Below are 24053 nucleotides of genomic sequence, written 5' to 3' on the forward strand. Positions count from 1 at the left end.
AGTTTTCTTGGCCAGCACTGTTTGCAGTACGGGGTACCATGTTTTGCCCATCCAGGACCATTGTGATGATCTGCACAACAGCCACATAGACCCACTACAGGCCACGGTGCCTTCATCTGGGGCCTGGCCTTTGCAGTGTTTTTTGTTCTTCTAGGAACCACAGAGCAGTAGCAAACTGCAGGGTAAGGACTGCTAGCAGATCATGAGGCTGTGACAAGCAGTCTGTGGTAGGTACAAGCATTCATTTTAAAGTCTGGTGTCAAAATGTGATGGTTCCTCCTTCCATGGTGATCAGCCATCTGTGATGTGCTCCATGCCAAATCCTCTGGGAGCTGCTGGCCTGTGGACAGGACAGAGGCCATGGACAAGGCATCTCAACCTCACTGCTGCTGCCTTCTCCTCCCTGGTTTCCCTGTGTCTGCTCCCCTTTCAGGACTGGTTCTTGTCTCCCCTCTCCCTGATGGGGGGCATAGCATACTCCAGGAGCAATCAGCCTGTAACTCGTTTTGTCAGGCGCTGCTCCCTGAGAGGGCTGGATGATATCACACCGTGAACACCTAAATCATCCCCACCTCCTCACACACATCTGTGTGCACGGTCGTTGCATTCACTGGAGTGTTGTTTTCTCCCCTCAGCCTGAGTGGGAGCCCCATTCCATCACAGCTGTTGGTGCAGGAGATGTGGGAAGTGAGGGATTAGCTAAAGACAAGCCACAGGGCCTGGCAGAGCTCAGTCTCCTACTGATTCTCTGGAACCATGGAGTTCTCCTCCTCCCTTTAATAGCATCTGTGACTTATTGCCCCCTTTTATGCTCTGCAGCCTGAAGGGAATTAAAACTCCCCCTCTTCCACCCCATCTGAACCAGCCTCCACATTCCAAAGGAAGACTACAAAATATCTTTTCTACCTCTGCCCCTGTTGAGGTAAAAGGACCAAGGGAAAACACAAGTGACTTAATTCTGAATAAGAAATTCCCTTCAAAAAAAAAAAAAAAAAAAAAGACACATTCCACTTTCAGACTCTTCACAGCCCATAAAACAAGATAAAAGTAATTGATGAAATGCTTCATCTGGTGTCATGACTGTGCCACACCACCTCCTAGGACAATGTGAAGTTCTAAAAGCAGAGGCTTGTAAAAGACCTGCAGGATATGAAGAGCTGTGTGGTGTCTGTTAGTTGCCATGTCAGTAGCCACAAGCAAAGCTCAGCTCCTTTTTCCTTCCTTCACACCTACCTTTTTTAGTAAACACAAGCTAGACCTGGCCTGACTATTACATCTTCTTAGTCAGAAGTTAATTTTAAGGCAGTTTGGTTCTTGGCTCTTAAAACAATGAGACTCAGCAGAGCTGGTCAAAGTTCTGGGAATCATTACGGAGCACTTTGGGTGCTGTACAGGCTGAGGGGTCAAGTGAAGGGACATCTTTGCTACTGAGTCATTCTACCCCCTTGGAGATATCACTTACCATCCCTCTCTATCAGCTGACTCATTTTAAAAGAGAGTAAGAACCAAACAGGATAGGTCTGAGGTCAGGACAGACCTGTGTTAGGGGAATGCATGTCTTGGATTAGATGGGGTGAAGAGTGACCTTACAAGCTTTTCAGGCACAGAAGTCAGGGATGACACTCACCAAACACCCTGCTTTGGGCCAGAATCTCTCATTTTCACTATTTAGATTATCTCTTTTATTATTTGATTAAAATCAAAAGGCAATTAAGCCCCCACTGAATACTGGTTGAAAAGTGAAGATGAGGCTGCCATGGCTCACCATGACCACACAGCCTGCTTTGGTCTGGATTCTTCACTTCCAGTGGAGTTTCCCCTTCTCTTACCTCAGAGTAGGTGTCAAAAAAGAATTGCAGCGGCCTTCAGCCTCAGGCTGTGCAGTTCAAAGTCCTGAAGAATCCATTGATATCTGGAAAAGTTCTTTTCCCTTGACATGATGCAAGCTTATTTAGCCAAAGAGAAGTCTTTGCAAGTGGTGTGGAAGCTGACTCAGCCCTACAGCGAGAGATGACAAACCCAGAGGAGCCATCCTCAGATGTGAGCTGGGAGATCAGATTCACACATGCCATAAATCACATTATAAAGGACACATGAGCAAGTGCTTCTTGCAGCTTGTGTGCTGTGGAGAGTGAGCTGCGTGGGAACAGAATAGAACTTACCCCAGAGTTCAAGACAGAGTAAATTTCTTACTATGTCTTGGGGTCCCAAATTTGTTCCTCCCTCTTTGCAGTGGCCGATTGATCTGTTTCCAGGCCCCCTCCTCCTTTTAGGTCACTTGTGGGTTTAGCCCACTTTGCCAGGCTGGCAGGGAGTGCAGCAGAGGAGGTTGGGCAGCCTCCTCAGAGGCTCAGTCCCATCTCAGGGACGTGTGTCCTGCTGTGCGTGCAGAACATGCCGTTGTGCTTGGGAAATGGAAAGTTGGGAGTGCGCAGAAGAAATCCCTCACACACCACTGCATCCCTCCTCTGCTCCAACACTGCACACCTCCCGAGACCTGATAGTTCAAAATGAGGTTGGAGGTGGGAGGATTGTAAGAGGAAACCAACATTTAGGTGGTTTTTGAGCCTGAAGGTGCTGCCTGTGGAGACCAAGGGCTGTCTCAGAAAGCTGGGGGTCAGGCAGCAACTGTTCCACATCTGTTTGAGGTTTGGTGATATGGACTCCACCTTCCACAAAGGCTCCTGAACAGCTGTCAGGTAACCAGGATGTTTCTAACCAGCTTGGCCCCCATCAATCCAGTGACTTTCCTTGTATTTACTTGCCTTTGGGAATTCAACCCTTCAACTCTTCTGGCATGTGTGCACACACAAACATACAAAGTAAAAACTAATGGGGGAGATGACTCCATCTTCCCCCTTCTGAGGCAATCAGTAATAAATAACTGGCAGACCAAGTTAGGGTGCAGGGGAGGAAATGAGCCTAGAGAGAGGTGTTTGCACACTGTTTCAGCAAAGGCACCTGGAGAGATGCTGAGAGTGAGGGACACTGTGGCAGCAATCAGACACAACCTATTTCCAGGCTGAGAGGCAAAACACACTGTGAGCACATATCCAAAGATAGGGTCCAAAAGCTACAACTTCTGCAGCCTCACCACTCATGGATCCTGGTTGCAACCACATAAATTGAAGAGCCGGTGCTGATCTTTAGGGGAAAGCTGTAAACCCCTGGGTGTGACTGCAGGGAGGCACCTCAAGAATTTAATTTCATATTACCCCGAGATAATTTGGTTTTTGTGCAATCTGAAGAAACTTACACCACATTTTGAGTGTCTGGCTGACCCCCTTCATACAGCAGCAAAGAACCCCCACTTATATTTAGAAGCCTCTTCTAGGATTACATATCAAGATACGTGCACTGGGCTGTTTTGCAGAATGCAGCTGCCTTGTAAGAAGCCAAAGGTGCCAACATGATCCAGGAGCTGAGGCCAGCAATTTCAAGTTGCCATCTGTCTCTGCCTGTAATATGTGCAGGAAAGAAAAGGGAGCTGGACTTAAGGTATTAGTTGGTGCCTTCAGTGTGCGAGGACACTGTGTCCAAAAAATGGAAGCCTGAAGCAGCTTTGCAGAAGGAAGACTGTTCATGCACCCAGGACACAGATGTTGAGTTGAAATACATCTTACTGCTTCCCACCTCCCTCTGTTTCATCAAATAACATCATTCAGCACAGATATATCAGGGGTTTTTTCCTCTCAAAAAAGGTAGGTCCAAAGCAGAATAATGGACCAAATCCAAATCTAGATGCATGACATTGAAGAACAGGTAGTTTCCAGAGCTGTCAGAGATAATGAAATTTGTATACATGCCCCTCTAAATATGGAGCAAGCACAAATTCCTCAGTCAGACACCTGCATTCTGCCTTCCACACCCACTGCTGGCACTAGAGCCTTGCTGATTTGGGCACTAAAATGACATTTAGGCTCCCTGTGTGTGCTGCCTGCTTTGGGATGTCTCTGTCACGCCTACATCAGAACAATGTGGTTGTACGAGGACCATACCTCTTTCCAGCACAAGCTGCACTTCCCAAACATGGTTGAAAATTTATGTAAACATAAATAAATGAAGAGAACCGATACCAATACATTAGTAAAGCAAAAATAAGATTACCTGTGACACAGAAGCACTAAGGACATTAGAAGAATTGCTGCATTCTCTCCTCTCTGTCACATTAAGTGGTTTAATATAAAGCCTTTATTTTTATACCAATCAATAGCACTGTAAGGTACTACCATTTATCTTCAGAAGCACTGAAGGTAAAATGGCTCAATTCTCAATTATATTAAGAGTGAGACTTCAAAGATATTTATGAGGAACAAGATGCAAGTTAGATTTCCAGTATGGTTTTCAAAAGCTTCTGAACAAGTCAGGTGTCTAGCTCCTATTGATCTCAACCCTTGTCAGACAGTTAAAAAAATACTTCAAGTTGCCTCTCCCTATCCTCTGGTGCCCACATAACGTTGGAAACCTCCTTTTTGCTGTGATTCACTTCATTCTGAAACTGTCCAAGGGGTTAGAAAAAGGGATATTACTCTTTCCAGTAGAAGAGGAAACAAAACTTAGGAAAGACACTTTCCACATACCAGAACAGACATGAATTAAAAGTAATTTTATTCCACTTGTCAATGACATTTCTATCATATCTGATAATAAGGCAAGCTACTAAAAGTCCCACAAGACATATCAGACCATTAAAATAGTATTCAAAAACCAAAGAGGAGTTCACAGAACAGCCAGTTCTTGGGATCATCAAAATCAGTAGCAAGATTCCCATGTGGACAAATCTGATCAGTGTAAATGCTTAATAAATCAGCTGACTTCACCAGTGTTTGTGAAGTTTAATACTGCAGTAATTAAGGAGAGGCAATGCTTCACTGACTTCAATGAAAAACAGAATTTGGCAGGAAGGAAAGCGAAAAAGCACACTGAAAATATAGTATCAAGGCACAAAAAAAACCCAAAACCATGCTACTTCCAGGCATATGCTTTAACAAGTAAAGGTTTCTGAGAGGATTTTGTTTTTGTTTTTGTTTTTGTTTTTGTTTTTAATAGGCTGTTGAACTCCTGACAGATGATTCTTCTCTCACCTGCACCTGCAGAACTCCCTGGATTTCTGGGCAGTTGCTCCAGGTTGATGTTGGTGCAGGGAGAGGGAGTGGAAGTTGGCACAGCTCGCTTGGAAATGTGGTAATAAAGCAGAGCAGCAACTGCTGAGGATGCAGCCACATCTTAATGCTCACCAGAGCTCACTCCTTTTAACATGGAATAGTTGTGTGACAAAACAATTGTATTCTGTGAAACAGCTAATAAAAACAGCTGTCCCATGCTAGATTTTCACAAGGTATCAAGAAACTGCAGTAATTTAGAGGTCATCAATTCTGGAACCTGAGGCTGCTCGCTGAGTAGTGTCTCAGGATCAGGAAGTGTGTCTGTAACTGGGCAGAGGTGCAGAAGTCTGTCCATCTCTAACTGCAGTGATACACAGACCAGTCATAGAGATGAGAGGATGAGCTAAACAAAACCCACATGAAGAAAGCAGAACACAATGAAACTGTGTGCCTTGCTAGAAGCACAGCAACAAAGGGATGAAGGACATCTGTTTAAAAAGAAGATCTTTTGTCAGATAAAAAAATAGGAACTTTTTACATATAGGAGGTTTAAAGAGGAAAATATGATCAGTGCAAATTTAATGCGGGACAGGAGCTAAGTCAAGGGAGTGCAACAATGAAAGACAACAAAACAAAAATAAATAATTAATAAAAACATGAATGCTATGGAAGAAGAGTCTCTCTTAATAATCAAGTGATTGAAATCGGTCCCTGGTGTTTAAAAATCCAAGGTAAAGTTCTAAAAGCTGAGGATGACAAAAGGAAGCAGCTGCTAAGTCAGAGTGTGCCCACAGCGTTATAAAATCACAGAGCAGGATAAAATCACAAACCCATAGGTACAGTTGTGTCATGTTGAGACTATTTTAAAGTAATGAAATAATCCTTAATGGCCTGATCCAAAATCTGCCAGAAGTAACAGGAGTTCTCCTACTAGCTTCAGTGGGCTGTGTATCAGATCTTACACCGTGCACCACAAACAGTCTGGATATGTTGGCTTTGTCTGGCTGGGCTCAGCCAAGGAACATCACAGATCCAGCATACATTCCATGGAAAAGAGAAAGAAAATGGATTTTTTTTTAGGGCAAGGTCTCATTACACATTAGGGTAAAAGACAAAATGCTGCTTTATACTGAGATGTCTTATAAATAAATAACTTTGAAAACCTGGTCACGCCATGCTGATTAACTAACTGGGCTATTAGTTCGTTCACCAGCAACATGCCTCTGCAGACTTGTAGGGTCAGAGCTAACAGTCTGGAACGGCTTCCATCTCTTCTTTTTCCCCCTCCAGAGGTTTACATGTTGATATCATCCAAGTGCAGTCCTGGTCTTCAGATAGCATGCTGCAAGGACACAGAAATATGTGTGTTTAAAGGAGGAGAAGACAGAGAGTTTGCCCTGTGAGTTTAAATTATTAATTCTACAGATATAATGGATACATTATGCCACATTAGTGGTACTTGTTCTCTTAACAAACATCCCTGCAGACTAGCAGCTCAATACAGTTTTGATTCAAAGAGCTGAGTTTCTAATGGCATTGGTCATCTGAATTTTTAAACTGGGTTACCTGAATCAATGCAAATCAGGGCCTTTCATTCCAGGAAATAGGCTCTTACTTGACAAAGATTCATGAAGTCAACAGCATCTCTGCTTCTTTGGAGTGGTACATATAGCAGTCAGACAAGAACGACCCTCCAGCAGTGGAGAACTTGGTAAATCCCACAGTAGCACACAACATGCTTAAAAGGACTGGGAAACCTGTCCTGTGCATCTGTATTAGGAGAGGAAGGATCTGAGGAGTTCCCTCAAATTCTTGTGCAGGGGAAAGCTCTCAGATAATACCCATGGATGCCCTGACCCATCCCTGGATTCTGGGTTCTGCTGGAATCTGAGGATCTCCTCCATCAGGCAGCTACATTCTAGCAGCTCCTCAAGGAGGGATTTGGGACCCGAGGCACTGCCCAGTAAATATATCCTGCAGACAGCATTAATGCCTTTGCTGGCTGTCTCTTGGATGCTACTCATGGCTCCACTGGGTAGAATCCATTGTGGGAACATCTCCTCTGTGCACAGATGAAACAGCTCTTGCTGGACCAGGATTTTTCATGTGGTTTGCTAAGGAAGTCAGGCTGATGTAACCACATTGTCTGTGCACCTGCACACTGTTCCACTGCTCAGCCTCCCAGCTGAGGGAATGCTTTGAGAGACAGGTAGAGGACTTTAGGCTCCTGTGTTTTCACAAATCCAGTAAAATAAGGTAAGGATCAAGGAAATAATCAGTATGTGCCCTTACAATAGAAAAGCAGGAGTATGAGCTCCCTGGCTGGGTGGACACCAAGAATTAAAGAACAGGAAGGCCCTGACTTTAGGCTTGGAGCTCCATCCCTCACTGGCAGGCCAATCCCTTCAGCACAAGACCCTGACTTGTCTGTTTTTATGGTAAGGTGCAGAGGACAGGATGACCAGTGTAAAGATCTGGAGGCTGACTGAGTAATCCCTGTCCTTGTGCTGGTCTTCAGCTTATTCTGTCTCTAAAAGCCAGGCAGTCACTGAGTGGAATGTCTGCAAGGCTTCTGAGAGCCTCAGGAACAGGACAGCAGAGACATTAAAAGTAATCTTGCACTCCTTTTCCTCCTGAAGAATTATTTCTAAGTTGGTGAGGAAACTGTACAGTGAATATATCTGTCCCTGGTGCACAGTCTGAACACTCCTTTTCCTTCTACCTGGAATTACCAGTGCTACATTACTGCACATGTGCTTGATTTAAAACCCTTCTGATTCTGAGCAGTGCGAGCTGGTGCTTTCCTCACAGCCTGGCTGGCTTTGTGTTCCTTGGAAGCCACGCTGACAGGTGGCATTTCTGTGGCTTCCCTGGGGCAAAGTTCTAAATCAAGTGAGGTTAAAGAAGGGGTCAGAAGTTCAGGCTCCTCTACGAAAGCATTGAAATATCATAGTGCATAAAATTCCAAAGTCACAGTGTTTTGGCTTCCTTCCTCAGAGCAAAACTTTTGCTGTCTCAGTCTACTGAAGTTTTTATTTCTCTCTTACACCTCTCACTCATCCTCCACATTTCTGGTTGGCTCACTCCTACTTGTCTAGACTGCAGAAGTCCACAAGAGAGGAGCACAGAAGACGTGGGCTGTACATGAAATGCCTTGTGGCTCAACTGGGTGGCAAAACTCGTGTGAGCTCTAGCTCAGCCCTGAACAGCACTGCAAAATGTCACTCAGACACAGGAGGTGATCTACAAGCATGTGCTGTGAGGAGCTGAATATTGTTCTGAACTACTCACATGGCAGCATGAAGTGGAATATGGCATGTTTAGATCCAGTTAAGAAGAGGGTTTGGGGTACCTAGGATCTCCTTCACTTAAGTAAGGAGGATCCAGCCCAGGCTTTTGTTTCCCTGAACCCTGCCAGCAGAACTCAAATGTCTCAAATGTAATCTGAGGACGTCTCATGTCAGCAAAATCCAAAACAAAACAGAACTGGGAATCTGCTTCAAAAACGTCGAGGCTGCTCTGAAAACACAGATTGTAAATTACTTGAGAGCCCTCACTGACTGACTAAATCACCCCCTTTTGCTGAATGAAATGCCAAGGGATAGGAAGGCTGACTCCAAGCCTGTGCAGGAAAGGTTTCTGAGAGGAGCATGATGAGAACAGTGGCACTGGGTGGGAGCAAACAGGGTATGGCACACACAGGCTGTGGCACACAGCCCTGCCCTGCTCCAGGTCATGGTGGTGTCCCCTCAGGGAAGGCAAATCCATCCCATTTCTCACTGCAGTTCTTGATGGACAACATGCCTGAGGCACACATGCAGGGCCAGACTGTGGTGACACAAATACCAGCTAAAGTTACATCTGAGCAAGGCCTGGAAATGTAACTCAGCACTCAGGACTGGCAAGGCAGGGGCACAGGGGAAGGTGACGGGAGGGTAAAAGCAAATGGGGAAGAGGAAGAATAAATTTGGCCCAGTGTGGGATGAGGCACAGCCCTGATCTCACACACACCACAGCTCTGCACTCAGAGTCCTCAGCACGACGAGGGGCACACCACTCTACACTGATCAGGACACACAAGTTTTATTGCTGGGCTGTCAGCTCCAGTGATGCAAGTGACGGCTTCCCCTTGCCTACATTTAGGGGCATGACTGCAGAACACAGATGGTTCCCAAGTGCTGGGTGGACCCTGTTCCAGGATATAAATATGTATCACTACATATCTTAATATATGTTTGCTAAAGATAACATGCCAGTGTTCGAGACGAACGAGGGTCTCCAAGGCAGCAGGAGAAGCCCCGAGCTGACTTAGCTCTGAGTAAATCTTCAAAATGAGAAGTCAAGGCTGTTTCTTCCCTGCAGACATAGGAGTTGGCTGCTGTTATTCCTGTGCTACTGTTCCTCTGTGACTGAACAAACCAAGGAAGGCACATGAGGACACTTGGAAGTAGGAGTTTTCTGAAAAGTGAAAGGGCCTTCCTCTTCCCAAGTCTGGCACTATTATTGGGGGTACATTTGGGAGTATTATTGGTGGTATAAAATCGTTGTTTGCTCAAAGCAGGAATTTCCTGCTCTTCCTCTCTCTGCAACTTCTCCCATTTCTACCCTCAACACCCCTGACTCAATATTCTTCTCCTGGCTGAGGCATGTGGAGTTGTTTTGAAGGAGGCTTCAGAGCCACCTGAGCCTGACTCAAGTTCCACAACCTCCCCCCCAACCTGACTTGGATGTCTCACTTTTGTTGCCTCTCGGAGGCTGGATGTTGTGGAAGAGAACTCGAGTTCTCAGTACACTTTGCATCTTTGACACTGGCAGCACTATCTCCCAGAAGTAATTGGGAGTGAGACTTGTTATCCCTTGAAGACCAAAAGAAGGCACAAGGAATGTCAGCAGGAAGAGCTGGGTACTGTGGTATCTGATTAATTTCAAGTGGATAAAGTACAGAAATCAATCTTGGAAGGGTTAAGCTTTTCATACATATTGCTGAAGTCTAACTTCCAGGAAAAATGCATGTGTAGGTTATGGAAACGTTAAATCTGTGCTTAATGGTGATCAAATAAATCTGCCATATTCTTGTATCAAGGCTATTTTGTGCTACCTTACTGATATTGAAACATATATTAAAGTTAGCATAGAATGAATTTACAATCACTTCAGCCAAGTGGCTGTCAGTAAATTATCATGAGAAAGGCACAGATGGGTGTGAGGTCACTGAATGGAGTGTGCAAAGCTGTTCACAGTACTGGAATGTCAGACTAAGACAATTTAGTATAAAGTAAAAATGTCCAAGAGTAAGGCAACAGAGGGGACCCAGGTAAGCATGGAGAGTGGAAAGACCAGCTGGGTGCTTCTGTTCCCTCATTTTCACATCAAAAGATTGTTGCTGCCATCAAATCCTTTCTTAGAAGCGAAGGCTTTTTGGAGGGTGACAAGTGAGAGGGAGAAGGGGAGCAGTGAAGAGGCTGGAAAGGCAGAGAGCAGAGTGAATCCAGTAAACCTGGACTCCTCACAAAAATCATGGCACCATTTGGCCAATAAAGCTCTGTGGAAACTAGGTACAGAAATTAATATCCCAGCAGTGTTCTGAGGGTTCCCAGACACCTGGCTGCTTCCACCCAACAGAGTTTTCTGTTTAAAAAAAAACCCAGAACCAAAACCAAATTTAAAACGTCCTCAAAAGAAAAATGAATTTGTATTATATTGGTTTACTGCTGCCTGGTCACTGTGAATGCTTCAGGCCAGTGCTGTCTGCCACTCCTTACACTGTTCTTCCCTCCCCTACTTTGAAAAAATAACTGAGCTGCTCTCCTTGCCTGAGAAATTATGAGTACAGTGGTGGAATTTACTGCTGCTGTCAATTACTAAACTTGGCACCCCCAGCCTGAAGGGCCTTGGGTTTAAATCTGCCAGTGCTGAATGAGCTGAACGCAAGCTGAACCAAGACTCTTGCTTGCAAAATGCACAGAAAATTAATGAATGCACAGTACACTCAGAGTGTGCAGCACCATTTAATAATATCCCACAGAGCTGGACCCCCTGTCCAGTAACTTCCCTGCAGCTCAATATGTTGCACTTCAAATTTTGTATGAAAATGCTGTACATGTTTAACCAGTTACTGCATTCCAGTCTCCAGAGATGTCTTCATTTCAGTAGTAAATGGGGTGTTCTCTGTTTATAGCTTATGCATAAGTTTGTACAGTGCACTGAAATGCCCTCCAACCAAACCAGCCAATAATAAATTCATTTAAATTGGTTATTTTAATGGGAAGTGCACAGAATTGTGGAGAAAAGAACATATTGTTGCACAACCTTAAGAAAGATTATCAATACCCTCAATTGCTTTTGGACTCTTTTCCAGTAATCCATCTGGGTAACCCCAGGGATTCATTTGTTGAGCTTTGTTTCTATTATTGCGGATGAGGGAGGACAATAACACAGCATGGAGAGTGAAGAGCCTTACCCCACAGAGACACAAGTCAGAATGACATTTGTGGTCACTTTTGATATAGTTCTGGTCATCTGCTTTACTGTCAAACAGTAGGAGAGTAACTGACTGTTGTCTCCTCCTTGCAGAGCTAAAAGATCAGTTGGCCAGACCGTGAGACTGAAAATTAGCACCTGGGGACTCTCTTACCTGAAATTTAAAGATCTCAGGCCACTTGATCTGAAAGATGGTGAAGCTTAGGAGGAGGAAAACCAAAAAGCAACTGGCCAAAATTGGAAAAACATATTGGAGCTGCAAGAGTTTCTAGAAAACCACCTGCTGCTAAGACACAGTCGCTTGTGTTTAACCACCGACAACAGCATTTTCTACAGCGCAAAACACTACAAAATTCTTTTGGAAAGCATACGTGCATCCCTAAATAGATAAAGAGAGGTGGTTGTGGCAGTCCTTGGAGCTCTGGAGGCCCTGCAGAGAGGGCTGTGAGAGCCCTTGCTCACCGTTGTGAAGTGGACCACGCAGTAGATGCCGATGATGACGAGACCGATGATGATGGAGGCCACGGCCACCCAGAGCGCGTTGCGACCCAGCCGCTTGGAGCCTTCTATGTCCCCCTGGTTGTAACTGTTCAGAGCCTGCAGAGGGCAAACAGGGAATCACAGCTCTTCCTTTCAAACAGAAACCTGTTGGCAAAGCAGCGTGGCAGCTGTGAACCAACAGAACAAATCAATGTCCACTGCCAAGTAAGCAGGGAGTACAATTTTCTGTTCCACTCGTTTTCAGTACCTTTCATTGAAGCTACAGCTCTTTTTTTTTTCAGTGGTGGGGCTCTGTTCATATGATACACACCAGCATAAAAGCTGTCAAACCAATATCCACCCACTTGCATAAACCAGTGGCTTTTATCTTTGGAAATAGTTTTGTAGCATATGGGAATTGTTAGTTGGCCACTTCACTAGCAGTGAGATAAATTTACAAGTCTTGCTTTACAAGACTATAAGCATAAAAAAGAGCATAAATAGGCTGCATTTTAAGAGAAAGTCTCAGCAAAACTTTAAAGAGCTTACTAATTACCTATTTTTTCCAATATTTTACTTTTCCAAACGAAGTTTGAAGAATTAATAGGTAGTTTGCTAGTGGTGGGAAAAATACAAACTGAAGAAATATAGGTCATCTGAACAAAACATCTGAATGCCATCCTCGTGGGCTAGAAGTTGTGCTCCTTTGCATTTCTCTAGGACACTGATAATTATTATCATATCCATCCTGAGGTGTGCATCAGATATCCCCATATTATCTCAAGAGACTGGAGTTTCTCTCTACCCACCTATGACTTAGCAGATGCTTTACATTCATTGCATGCTCAGATTGCAATGTGTGATAGACCATTCTGACCCTCTAGGCTTTTGTGAGACAGACTATAGGATTTTCTGAATTAATTTTTGGTTTAACCAAACCATTTTTAAAGGAAAAGATTCAGTGAACCACACAAAGAACTGTAGTATATGAGTCTAAACACAGTTTGTAGATTTTTTTCCCAAGAATGAGATGCTATTAAAGCATTAAAAAGGGCATTATTCCTAAGAATTCTTCTGTAAAATCATGAGAATGTGAGTTCATAAACCATAACACTGAATCCAGATTTCTTGATCAGATTTCACTATTGAACTCAGCATACTTCCTCAGGGAATCAGATTAGTCACAATGTGGTTTTTAGTATCTTGTATTTATTTCAGGAAGTATCAGAGAAATGGGAAGAGTAGGGGGAGAGATATGGGGACCTGATCAAATTAACTGCTCTCTGGACTAAAGAATTCAGATTGTCTCTAGAAAACGACTGTATGAGGTATCACCAAGTGCCATAATGAAAGTGCTTCAGCTGTAAATCACTTTTTGCAGCAAACACAACAACAGAGTGAAGAGCTGAGACTGTGGAGGGCAGGAAAGGAAAGAAGTTCAGAGCACACCAAGCACTGCTGTAGAGCCATTTCTCCCAAGCAGGAAAGCAATGAGGGGCATGACGTGCGTGCTCTGTCAATTAGTGAGCACACAGAGCTAATGGGCTGGGTGCACTCGTGGTGTCAGCACTGCAGGAGCATCAGCCCAGCCCAGACAGTCCCAGTGCAACACAGCCTGCATTCCTAGAACTGCATCTCAAGGATAAGTGCAGGTACTTATTCTCTGGAGTCTATGAAAGGCTGAGATGCTGATGCACTCATGTCCTGAAAGAGAGCACAGATACATTTCTTCCCTTCCTGGAAGCCCACATGCCCAAACATTTCTTTTGTTTGTGTCCCCAAAGAATATCACTAATACCTCTGCTGTGCTGTCAGGTTTCATTGAGGTTGGAAAGCACATAACGGGGAAAGAGGGCAGAGATGGAAAAGAGAGATGGACACAGGCACACAGTCAAACAGGACAGTGCCAGCTCTGATCCTGCTACAAAGGGGGCTGGCACAGTCCTCTCACCTAAGCCATTCCACTGTCCCCAGCAGTCCTGGCTGCAGAGGAGCTCTCTCAAAGTACATTTGGAAAGGTCTTTAAAAGGGTTATGAGGAGAAACACAGCTCAGCTTGGCCTTGAGCAGACTGACCTCCTGCCAACAACCACCAATGCCACTGTGGCTGCAGGGAGAAACACAGAGAAGCACCACAGACACCCTGGCCCTGGACTTTGTGCTTCCCTCTTAGCAAAGTGTTGTGATGCACTAGATTGTTATTTGGATACTGCACTGGGTGTTGTGTTATACAAATGTTTCCCCCCTTTCCTCAGATGGTGTATCCCTCAGATACACCTGAGGTCTTGTACCTGTGGTCTTGTCCCTTGAAGCCCCTCCCTTCGCCCCTCCCCACTGGTGTGGCCTTCTGTCCCCGCCTCCCATTCCGCGGGTATAAATGTCCCTTGAGTTGGGCGTTCCCTCTCTCTCTTCTTCACCTGGAAACCCTACGATGCAGATGTCCCCTTCCAGCTAATAAACAGGACATCAGAACCACGTGGAGAAAGAGCGCTTCTCGTCCTTTACTTCGTCCATGTAGGATCCGTGCGGGCGTAAATCCCAAGCTAGCCGGGGGGATTTACAGCCCAAAACCCACGGGTTCCTTCAGCAAAGGACTCCCCTTGCATGGCATCTGCAGAGGGGTTCTGCAGACACCACCGCCTCAGTGCTCCAGGCTTGCGGTCTCAAAAGTGAGACAGAGTTGTAAGCAAGAGCTGACAGCATCAGCTTGCATTTATGGGCTATTTTATTAATGGATTTAGGAAGTCTGGAAAATGTCCATGTGATTTCTGCAGGTACTGCATAAATAATTCACCGTGCAAACTTTAATAAATAATGTCATTTTAATATAAATCCACGATGAAGAGGAGGAAAACAACATTAATGATAAAGAATAGGATTTGGGAGAGTCAGGAAGGAGACCAAAGTTTCTCTATGAAGAGGTTTAAATCAAATGAAATAACTTAGAAAGCCTTCAATAAAAAAATAAGAGGCTTGAGGGAGTGGTTGGGGTCTGATGCAAAGGTTTTTGAAATTCATTACTTCCATCTGCTTCGAAGGCTCCTGGTCAAGTTTCCAGTTTCCAACATTAGACACAGATAACATCAACTGTTAAAGCTTTCATTGTTACATCTATTTGTTTCCAATGGGTTGGGCAATATATTGAGAACGCAGCATCTGTATGAGGCATTTGGTCTGTCCAACTTTTAAAACACATTTCAGCCCTTTTCAACCTATCACCATATGATTTCTCAGGTTTCTGCTACCTCACTGGCTATGAAGTCATAATGTAAATTAAAGCCACACTTCTGCAGCTGTTTATTTACTTGAGTAATCTCAGTGACTTCACCAGGTTCACAGACATCTATTTATAAAACATCCTCAGTTCAACAATAAAGTGACTTGACCTCATGTGAACAGAAATTTTATAGCAGAATTAGCTATAAAATATTAATCCCTTTTTATGTGTATTTTCTGTTCCACACTCCCAGAGCACTGATCATGGCAAAACCATGAAAGAACACTGAGTTACTTCAGAAATCTTCCTCTACATTTCTTACAGATCTGGGCAGACCAGACTGAGGTTCTCTGGTCAGCATTTTCTGGGCTCTATAAGCCAGGCTGGGTGAACCTTAATTGGCTGTACCTGGAAAGGAGACACTCTCTAGTTCAGCCCTAAGGAAGAACGAGCCCTGCTGACTCAGGGTGACTCCTCACTGTAGGATCAGCTCACGGGGAAACACAAAGGGGGGGGGACTTGGGGAGCAATTCAGAACAGGCTGGCTCTGCAGGGTGCTGCTGAGGAAAAACAAAAACCCACCAGTTTGCAAAGGCAAGGGCCATGCAAAAATGCCTCAACAGCAGCTGCTGAGCCTTGTTGTTTAATATTCCTGAATATTAAATATGCTGTTTAATATTCCTGAAGTGAGTACAGGCTGTCCCATATGGTGCTAGATATCCAGCTACCTACAAGCTACCTAACAAGGGATGTATAAGTAATAAACTCTGCAAGTAAACTTTCTAAATGCAGAAACACTGGTCACTCTGCTGGTCACTGAGCTGGCCACAGCCAACACAATGCACATGGCTTGTTAGGATCCCAATTAGAAGAGGTGGCTCCCTGAGAAAGCAAGGTCCATCCTTTCCTGTCCCCATGGCTTCCACCACCCTCTAATTTGTTGTCTCTGCTTAGGGAAACCCATGTAAAGACAAGGGATCTGAATCCAACAGCAACAAATGCAGACAGAGAACCTGTTACTATCAGAGGCAGATGAGCCAAGATTGTCACAGCTTGACCACATATGTTGTTTGAGGCATGGAAATGATTAAACAAAAATGTGTCAACAGAAAGAGGGAGTTTGGAGCAAAAATCAGTGAGAAATAGCTTTGGAGAGACTGTTTGCAGGTTGTTACAAATGTAAGGCCCTGTGGAATTACAGAATTAGTCTGACTCAGGGATCTTTGAAATGAAGACAGCTGAAGGGAGTGGTATTGAGAAAGGCCAACAAAACGTGTTCAAGTGTCAGACCTCAGTTCTGGCATTGAAAAGATCTGATTCATTTCCCAGAGTTATTCCACAGCCTCCCTCTAGCTCTGACCCCACGAGCCAGACACAGCCAGTCCACCCAGCCAGGTCTCAGGCACAGCTGGCAGCTCAGTGAGAGCTCTTTGGGTTCACCACCGCAGATAAGGAGCCAAAGAGCTCAGTGACACAGTGCCCACCCCCAGCCCCACCCCAGAGAAATCTCCTGTGCCACAGAAGCCTCCTGACCTGGCACCTGCCCCCAAGCTCTTGCCTGTGGGTACACCTGTATGGGAAAGAGCAGGGCAGAGCTGAGGGAGGTGTCCCTGGGGCTGACTGAGCCAGCTGATGGCACAGAAACGTGACACGGCTGCTCACAGTGACCCAGCTGCTGCAAGCCACAAGGAGCAGAACTGATGGCATCTGGGGCTGCAGAAGGGGATTGTGAGCAGTGATTCTACAGCCAGGAGTCCTGGGGAAAACAGAACCCCGTTTGCCAAAAATGTCAAGCAGTGCTCATCCTGCAAGTGGCCAATGGCTCGTTGGAGGGGGGCTCTTGGAAGGCCAACAGGGCAATGCAGTGATGCCAGTAATGCCCTTTCTACCAGCTCTCCTCTGACCCCTGCCATGAGAAACACAGAGGTAAGGAACAAGGAAACTTATTATTGCAATAAGGAGAACTTGCAAAAGGTTTCTTCTGAAAATAAGGTAAAGGAGGTAAGATCTGTAATGGTGAGGTTTGAGCCTCCAAAGGTGAGAAAGGAGTGAGGAAACCAGTGCTGGAGTTGTAAATGGGGCAGCAGAAGAGACAGAAGAGACTGAAGACAAATCTGTCACTTATTTTGGTGGTGTGTTAGAGCCCAGATTCTACTTTTAGAGTGAAAAAATTGTCTGAATTTAGAACAGTTAAGGAGGACATGGCACAGGTACACAGGGTGCTGAACCATGCCCCCTCTAGAAGCCAGTAGGACTTTTCCTTTTAAGTCCATTTTATGAAGTGAAAATGTGTAGAAAATCCACTTGTGAGGTTCTTTAAGTCTGACCCAAGGTCTCAGGTAAGCTCTGCAGACTGTAAAGGTGTCTTCTGTAAGAAAAGAAAATAACCCACTCTTGTATCTCAGTGTTAACCCTTAGCAACTCCAACTGAGAAAGGGAGGGAGGGAGGGAGGGTGCAGAGCCCAGCAGAAGTGGAAATAAAACCAGCACAGGCTAAAATGCAGAGCCTGCAGCTGAGGATAATGCAGCAGTTACAGGTTGCAGCTTGGAAAGGCAGGGGGGTGAGGCTGTGGTCAGTTGGACATGCTATTTTTATAGAAAAGGAGAGGTTTTAGGTAGGATGCTGTTGAAACAGAAGCTCTTCCCAGACAGGGGAGGTCATTGGTGTGGTTTTTGTTTCCCCCTGTAAGGGAGTGGGCAGCTGAGACCTGCACAGCATTCCAGAAGTGCTCTTCCCACCCTGGTTCCTTCATATCCCCTGGTAACAGTTACTGATGCCTGACTCTGGAAGCCTGCATGAACTTTAACCAGGCTGTGGGTGGAGATTTCTCCATATGGGGTGCAAAAATCTTTAGAGGCCAAATTCTGTCCTTGACAGTTAACTTCTGTACAGCACCAGCATCTTGATGAAAGCAGTGTCACAGGGAACAGACGCTCCCAGCCCCAGATCATCAGCTCTCATTACTTTATATAGCACCCTCAGGGTCCATGGACAGAAAGGATGCCTGGTACCAGCAGAACCAAACCTTCCCAAAATAAAGAAAAGACCATATTGTATAGTTAAGGTAACAACAAAGAAAATAAATACATAAGGAAAAAGTAAAAAAAAAAATAGGCTTGAACAATGGCTTTGGAGTAGTAGTTTTCAAAACTTCAGCAATGTGATTTCTCATCAGTCTTCACTTATCACACTTTACAAGAGCATGCCTTGGGATATTTTAGACATAGTTAGCTATTCTAATACTTAATTGCAAAAAGAAATAACTACATTTTTACTTACCTTCTCAGCTTGGCTGTCGAGAAAAGGATGAAAATACACAACATGTTTTAAACCTTTTCCAGCTCCTAAACAACAGAAATACATTGCAGTGTTACTGATAACACTGATCATGTATATGACTAGAAAACTCTGGATCTGACTCTGCAACTTTTAACTCGGAGAAGGAGAGTCTGTTCCAACAATCCTTTGGAAGTTAAGGGGATTGCTGGGTTATTAAGGACAATGTGTATCAATTTCGGATTGTAGGAGTAGGGCTGTTCTCTCAGTGTGTTCGATACTCAATTTACATGGGCAATTGCCAACAACCTACAATCATTATCATCGTCTGTATTATTCTAACAAATAGTATCAAAGAGCCTGTTTACCGAAAAAAAGGCACTCCTATTCTATTTGATTAGCTAAAGCAGAAACCAAATCTGATTTCTGTTCTCCGGCTGACACTTTCACACAGATATTGTGTCCAGTTCAGCGTGCACCTTAGTTGATGTAACAAACCCCATCAACTGGAATAAACCTGCCACCTGACAGTGAAAACTTGTTGGAAACTGCCTTTCACTCCACGTTTTCCATGGCTGCTGGGACAGCTCGGTGGTCCCCCTGCCCGCGCTGCTGATGCACCCGGGCTCGCCGCCTCGCCCAGGGTCCGCAGGCTCCCGGGACGAGCGGCTGCGAGGCGGCTGTGCGCCCCTTCCCTGCCGGGGCCGGCGGCAGCCGCTCGGAGCCCGGGCCGGAGGTGCTACTCACCATGACGGCGAACACGAAGGCGACGATGTTGACGGGATAGGCGGGACAGAAGCAGGCGAGGATGCTGAGGAGCAGGTAGTTCTTGGGCCGCGGCTGCGGCGGCCCGTCGGGCAGCTCATCCTCGATGTTGGTCTCGGGGCTGCTCTCCAGAGCCCGCTTGATGTCGGCGCCGGCGGGGAGCGCGGACATGGGGCTGCGCTGCGGCGGGCGGGCGGCGCGGAAAGCCCGGCGCTCCGGGCGGGCGGGACCGAGCGGCGCCCGGCCAAGGGAGCCGCCCCGGGACGGGACCGGGCGGGGCCGGGGGTGCCGCGGGTCTCGGCGCGGCGCTGGGATCACGGCAGCGACGGGAAGAGCAGCGAGGCGAGGCCGCCTGCCGAGGTGCCCGCGGGGTCCCCGCGCTGCTCCCGCTCGGCCCCGGCAGTGCCCCCGGCTCTGCCGAGCACAGCCTGCGGCCGCTCCGGCCGGCACGAACTCCTGCGCCTGCAGTTAAAGCGCTGAACCGAATTTGCACAGCCCCCGAGAGAGCTGCGCTGCCTTCGAAAACTCGCGTTCCCGAGCGTCGCTTCAGCTAGCGGGGTACAGCCCGCGAAGCCATTCCCTCGCATCTGGAGGGAATTTGCCATCTCCTAACCCCAGCCTCTCGCTGAACTTAGCAAAAGCATTGAAGAGCAGCAGAAACGAACAAATTTAAAACATTAAGGTCAAGTTTTTTAGCAAATTAGTCTGTTATTACTGAACATGACATGTGTAAGGTGAAACCCACTGTGGGGGATGCACGAAAGGGAGCAAGGAAATCAATACTATCTCTAAAACCTAACACATGGGGGAAAAAACCCCAAACAACCACAAGTAAATAAAGATCTATTTCCATAATGGTTTTCAAGTTGGTGACAAATGACATGGCAGCCTACACTGAGAAAGGAACAGGCTGTTTCTGCTACATGGTCCTAGAAAAACCTTCACACCTGTATCAGCAGAATAGAGACTTTTGGTCAGATGAAGGCTGAAGTTGAGATTTTGCTCTCACTCGTTCGTCCTGAGAGCGTTTAATTAATTAAAGTTAAAAAAAATAGTAAGGTGTGCTTACAGCTTTATGAATGAGACACTTTTATCCCCGTGAGTTTTGCAATAGACTTGAATGGAGCCACCGTTTCCCTGTTCTGGGTGTTATCCTACAAGATGTGACACAGTAAAGACTTTTATAAGGAATAAAGGTGCAGTGTTTTCACCTTCACAGACATTAATCATCTCTCAGCTGCATGTCTGGAATAAAACACGCAGTGAGAATCTGCTGATCTATCAAAATGTCAAAAGAAAAGATGGTACATCTTTAGGAAAGAGTAAGAAAGACCAGCTCCCATCTGCTTGCCAACGTAGCCATTAATGTTCAGGCACAAGCTCTGTGCGGCTGTAAAATCTCTGATCTGTTTGTTCTCAGGGGACTCTAAACGCAGTCAACAGAAAAGTGCAGGAAAAACAGTTCACATCACACCACACAGTTACTGCTGGGGCTGATTTCTGTAGGGATGGAGTCCATTTCCTCTGCCACGGATCAGCATCTTCCAGGGCCCCTCAGGAAAATAAGAATTTGTTATCTCATGACTGTGAAAATCCAGCTGCTTAGGGCAGTTTGAGCCATCCAAAATGGACATAAACAAGGACAGCAAAAAGTTGTGGCAAATCGACTCTGAGGAGAAGGCAAAGTTGTGTGCAGAGATCAGCTGGAGAAACATGATCCTGGGCTGTGAGGAGAGGATGTAAATTCTTCCTGTTTAACATCAGACATTGAGTTTTAGTGCTTTTCCAGGGGACCTCCGAGAGAGTGATCCGGAGACTGGCAGAGTCACCAGTGACATAAACAACTTATGTTAAATTTTCCTCTGAGGACAATGCAGTGCAGGTAGAATTTGGGCTCTGATAAGCTGGACCGCGTGAATGCCTTCCCAGGTCTCTCAAAGACACAGATCTAATAGTGGAACCTGGTGTTTCTTGTGTGTTTCTAGAAACCGTAAAGTTTAATTGTTCAAACGAGGCTGCTAACAGATGCTAATGGATTGCAGAGAAAGCAGGAGATAGGAAGTGGTGAGATATTCAGGGCCAATTTGTGCTAATGAGAGCTCATTAAGAGGTTCTTGAGATAAAGGTTCTGTCAGGAGGCAGCTAGTGTGGCTGAATTTAGTGGTTTGTGTAGAAGATGGGTTAAAATCCAAGATCTGTGTCCTGTTAGGATGAGACTGATTAAATTTTAAACGGCACTGACTTGTAGCCACTTACCGAGGTGAGGAAAAGGAAGGAGGTCCTCAGGCAACATCTTGGGTTCGCGGGCTGCAGGGAGGGAAGGCAGCTTCCGAGAGGAAGGAACCTCAGAGGGGAGAACCGCCCCGCAGAAAGCTGTGAAAGTGATTTAAGAACGTGACCCGAGAGTTTTAGGATATAGTTGCATGAACAATCATAAAAATAGCCTTCCAAGGGAATGAGTCAGAGTGCCCAATATTGCTGCTTACAGCCTAGCACTTCATGCTGAAGCTTGAAAGAGAAACTGATCACTCTGCACAGAGCAGCGATTTTTCCAGGGATATGAGTAAGGCAAGATCATGGATAAATTGCTTATCACGATGGGCAAAGCAGATGGGCCAGAGACATGACAGTTGCAAAAAGTTTTTTTTTTGGAAAGGTCTCCTGATTTCAGATGCTATGGCTTGCCAGCAGGATTCCTTGTATGGTGGAATATGGTCACTCCACCAGATTTTGCTGTATTCCTGGCTGGCAGGATTCTCCTCAAAGGCATGTTCACAGCTCAGAGTGGCCCTGGAAAGAAGTTCCAGTGTCTGCACACAAGTCCACGTAAAGACCAAAAATGGCAGTTTAATGCCCAGAGGTTCTCTGGGGCTAACATGTATGTCCAGACATGAAACAGTAACAGCCAAAGGGCACATCAGGCCCCAAGCCGAGTTCTACTTACCTGAAAAAAAGTACTCTCACCATCTTCCAACATTTAGCCATGCTTTGTCTTTCCTGAGAGGACAGAGAACCTCCTTACTTTCTAAGGGAAGAAAAAAAAAAAAAAAACAAACTGGAAACGAAGTAATTCGGTGCCTAAAATTCTCATACTGCACCCATTGCCCAGTAATTTAAAGTTCTTCTATGCTTCATCACAATATCTCATGATAGTAAGATCCATCCCTGTTCTAGAGGAAAGCCCATGGGGTTTGAATTATGCATACACAGCAGGGCTGTTCCTTCTGCCACAAAGCTCAATATAACACTTCCCCTTACCCAAAGGGGGGATCCCCTGGAGATGGGACACAAGAGGTTGGATGGAGGCCTTCCATATTCCAAAAAGTAGTATTTTGGCTTGGTTTATTAAGTCCTTCTACAGAAATATTCTGCAGGGGAGCAGGGGAAAACTAACCCACCCTTCTCTTTTCAAAGACCATTCTGTATCTGGTCATTCTGGTCTTGCCAAGCATGTGGGAACCTCCTTTCTCTGCTGGCTGCCCATCCTCAGGACTGTCAGGCCCCTCAGCAACGCTACCCAAACTCAGGGACTGTGGCTATGAAGGAGCACAGCCAGAGCTGCAATATTGCTTCTTGGTGCTGTGAAGCTGGAAGGAAATCTGTGCCACTCCAGAAGCCACTGGAGTGAAATGGCTCCCTGTCTGTTCCCAGGCAGCAATCAGTGTCTCCAGCTTTTCCTCTGTGCAGGCCTCCTGCTAAATCAGTTCTTTCCTTGGTACATTTTGGTGTCCAAATTTGCTTTGCACTGATATGTCTTTGCTTGGAAGCCTCTATTTACAGTGAAATGAGGTGAACTTTTTCACTTCTGCCTGAACTTCAGCTGCAGAAAACATTCCATCCCACTCTCATTTTTTTCCCCTGAGGTATTAAACACAAATACCTTCACAATTTGTTTTTTTAAAGTTTTGTTTACTGGCAAGCTTTGGAAAACAGCCACTATGCTTTTGGTTTTAGGTGTTTTAGTATCTTATAGCTACTCTTCAGGTGATGATACTGTTTGTAAAGTGAAGCTTGCAGATAGAAGCATTTTGTTAAGACATGTTGAGAGCACTAAACTGAAGCATGAGGAGAAATGAAAGGGGAGAGGTTTGGGAGGCTTGCTTAAACTACTTCCCATTTGGTAATTCCAAATGAATATATGAATCAAGTTACTTGTCAACACTATGCAAAGGAAACAGCTCCTTGCTCCTGCTTGTAACATGTGGCATATTAAGCAGTGGAAACGGTAATGACTGGAAGGATGCACATTCCCTTTCTTAAAAATTACAGACCAGGACTGGTTTTGCTGTTGTATTTCTGTTACTGACTCAGCAGTGGCTGTGGGGCTCTACTCTGTACACTGATGCTCTAACAGGTATTGTGAGACAAAGGCTTTTCTTAGTTGAAACCAAACTTTGCAATTTTACCCTTGCAGCTGCAGATTCCCATTTTGCATTATGGGCCACAGCTGAGGGCTGTGGCTTTGGAAAGACCCAAGATTTGTGATGAGCTGTTAACTCTGGTAAATTATTCATGGTAAATAAGTATGTGACCAGTGAAATGTTCAGATAAAAATGAAAGTTACCTTCACAGTCTGAGACTGCTTTTTCATTCAGTGATAACCTTCTGGAATGCTATCACAATTTGAAGTCAATAAATAAGTTGACTGTGCCAGCCTGCAAGAGCTCAAACACATGTGAAGATGTCTCTGGGTGTTTTCCATGATCTGTCCTTTTCCATTCTGTCTCCTG

General features: G+C 45.4%; 1 protein-coding gene across 1 annotated transcript; it reads right to left on the bottom strand.

Annotated features, from left to right (window-relative positions):
- Positions 1-4591: 4591 nt before the first annotated feature.
- On the bottom strand, positions 4592-20624 carry TMEM233 (transmembrane protein 233). The gene is made up of 3 exons (XM_038152939.1): positions 19306-20624; positions 12048-12182; positions 4592-6447 (listed from the first exon to the last, which is right to left on the bottom strand). Exons 1-3 carry the CDS (start codon positions 19492-19494, stop codon positions 6436-6438), a joined length of 336 nt encoding a protein of 111 aa, XP_038008867.1. The 5' UTR covers positions 19495-20624; the 3' UTR covers positions 4592-6435.
- Between the last annotated feature and the right edge of the window lie 3429 nt (positions 20625-24053).

This window comes from Motacilla alba, chromosome 15 (genome assembly GCF_015832195.1).
Source record: "Motacilla alba alba isolate MOTALB_02 chromosome 15, Motacilla_alba_V1.0_pri, whole genome shotgun sequence".
NCBI classification, from domain to species: Eukaryota; Metazoa; Chordata; class Aves; order Passeriformes; family Motacillidae; genus Motacilla; species Motacilla alba.

Bases quoted from the DNA above. Each gene is read 5' to 3' on its own strand.
- TMEM233 (XM_038152939.1), bottom strand. From the start codon at position 19,494: ATGTCCGCGCTCCCCGCCGGCGCCGACATCAAGCGGGCTCTGGAGAGC. The intron at 12,183-19,305 runs GTGAGTAGCACC...TGCCCTCTGCAG, and splicing joins CCTTCGTGTTCGCCGTCATG to GCTCTGAACAGTTACAACCA.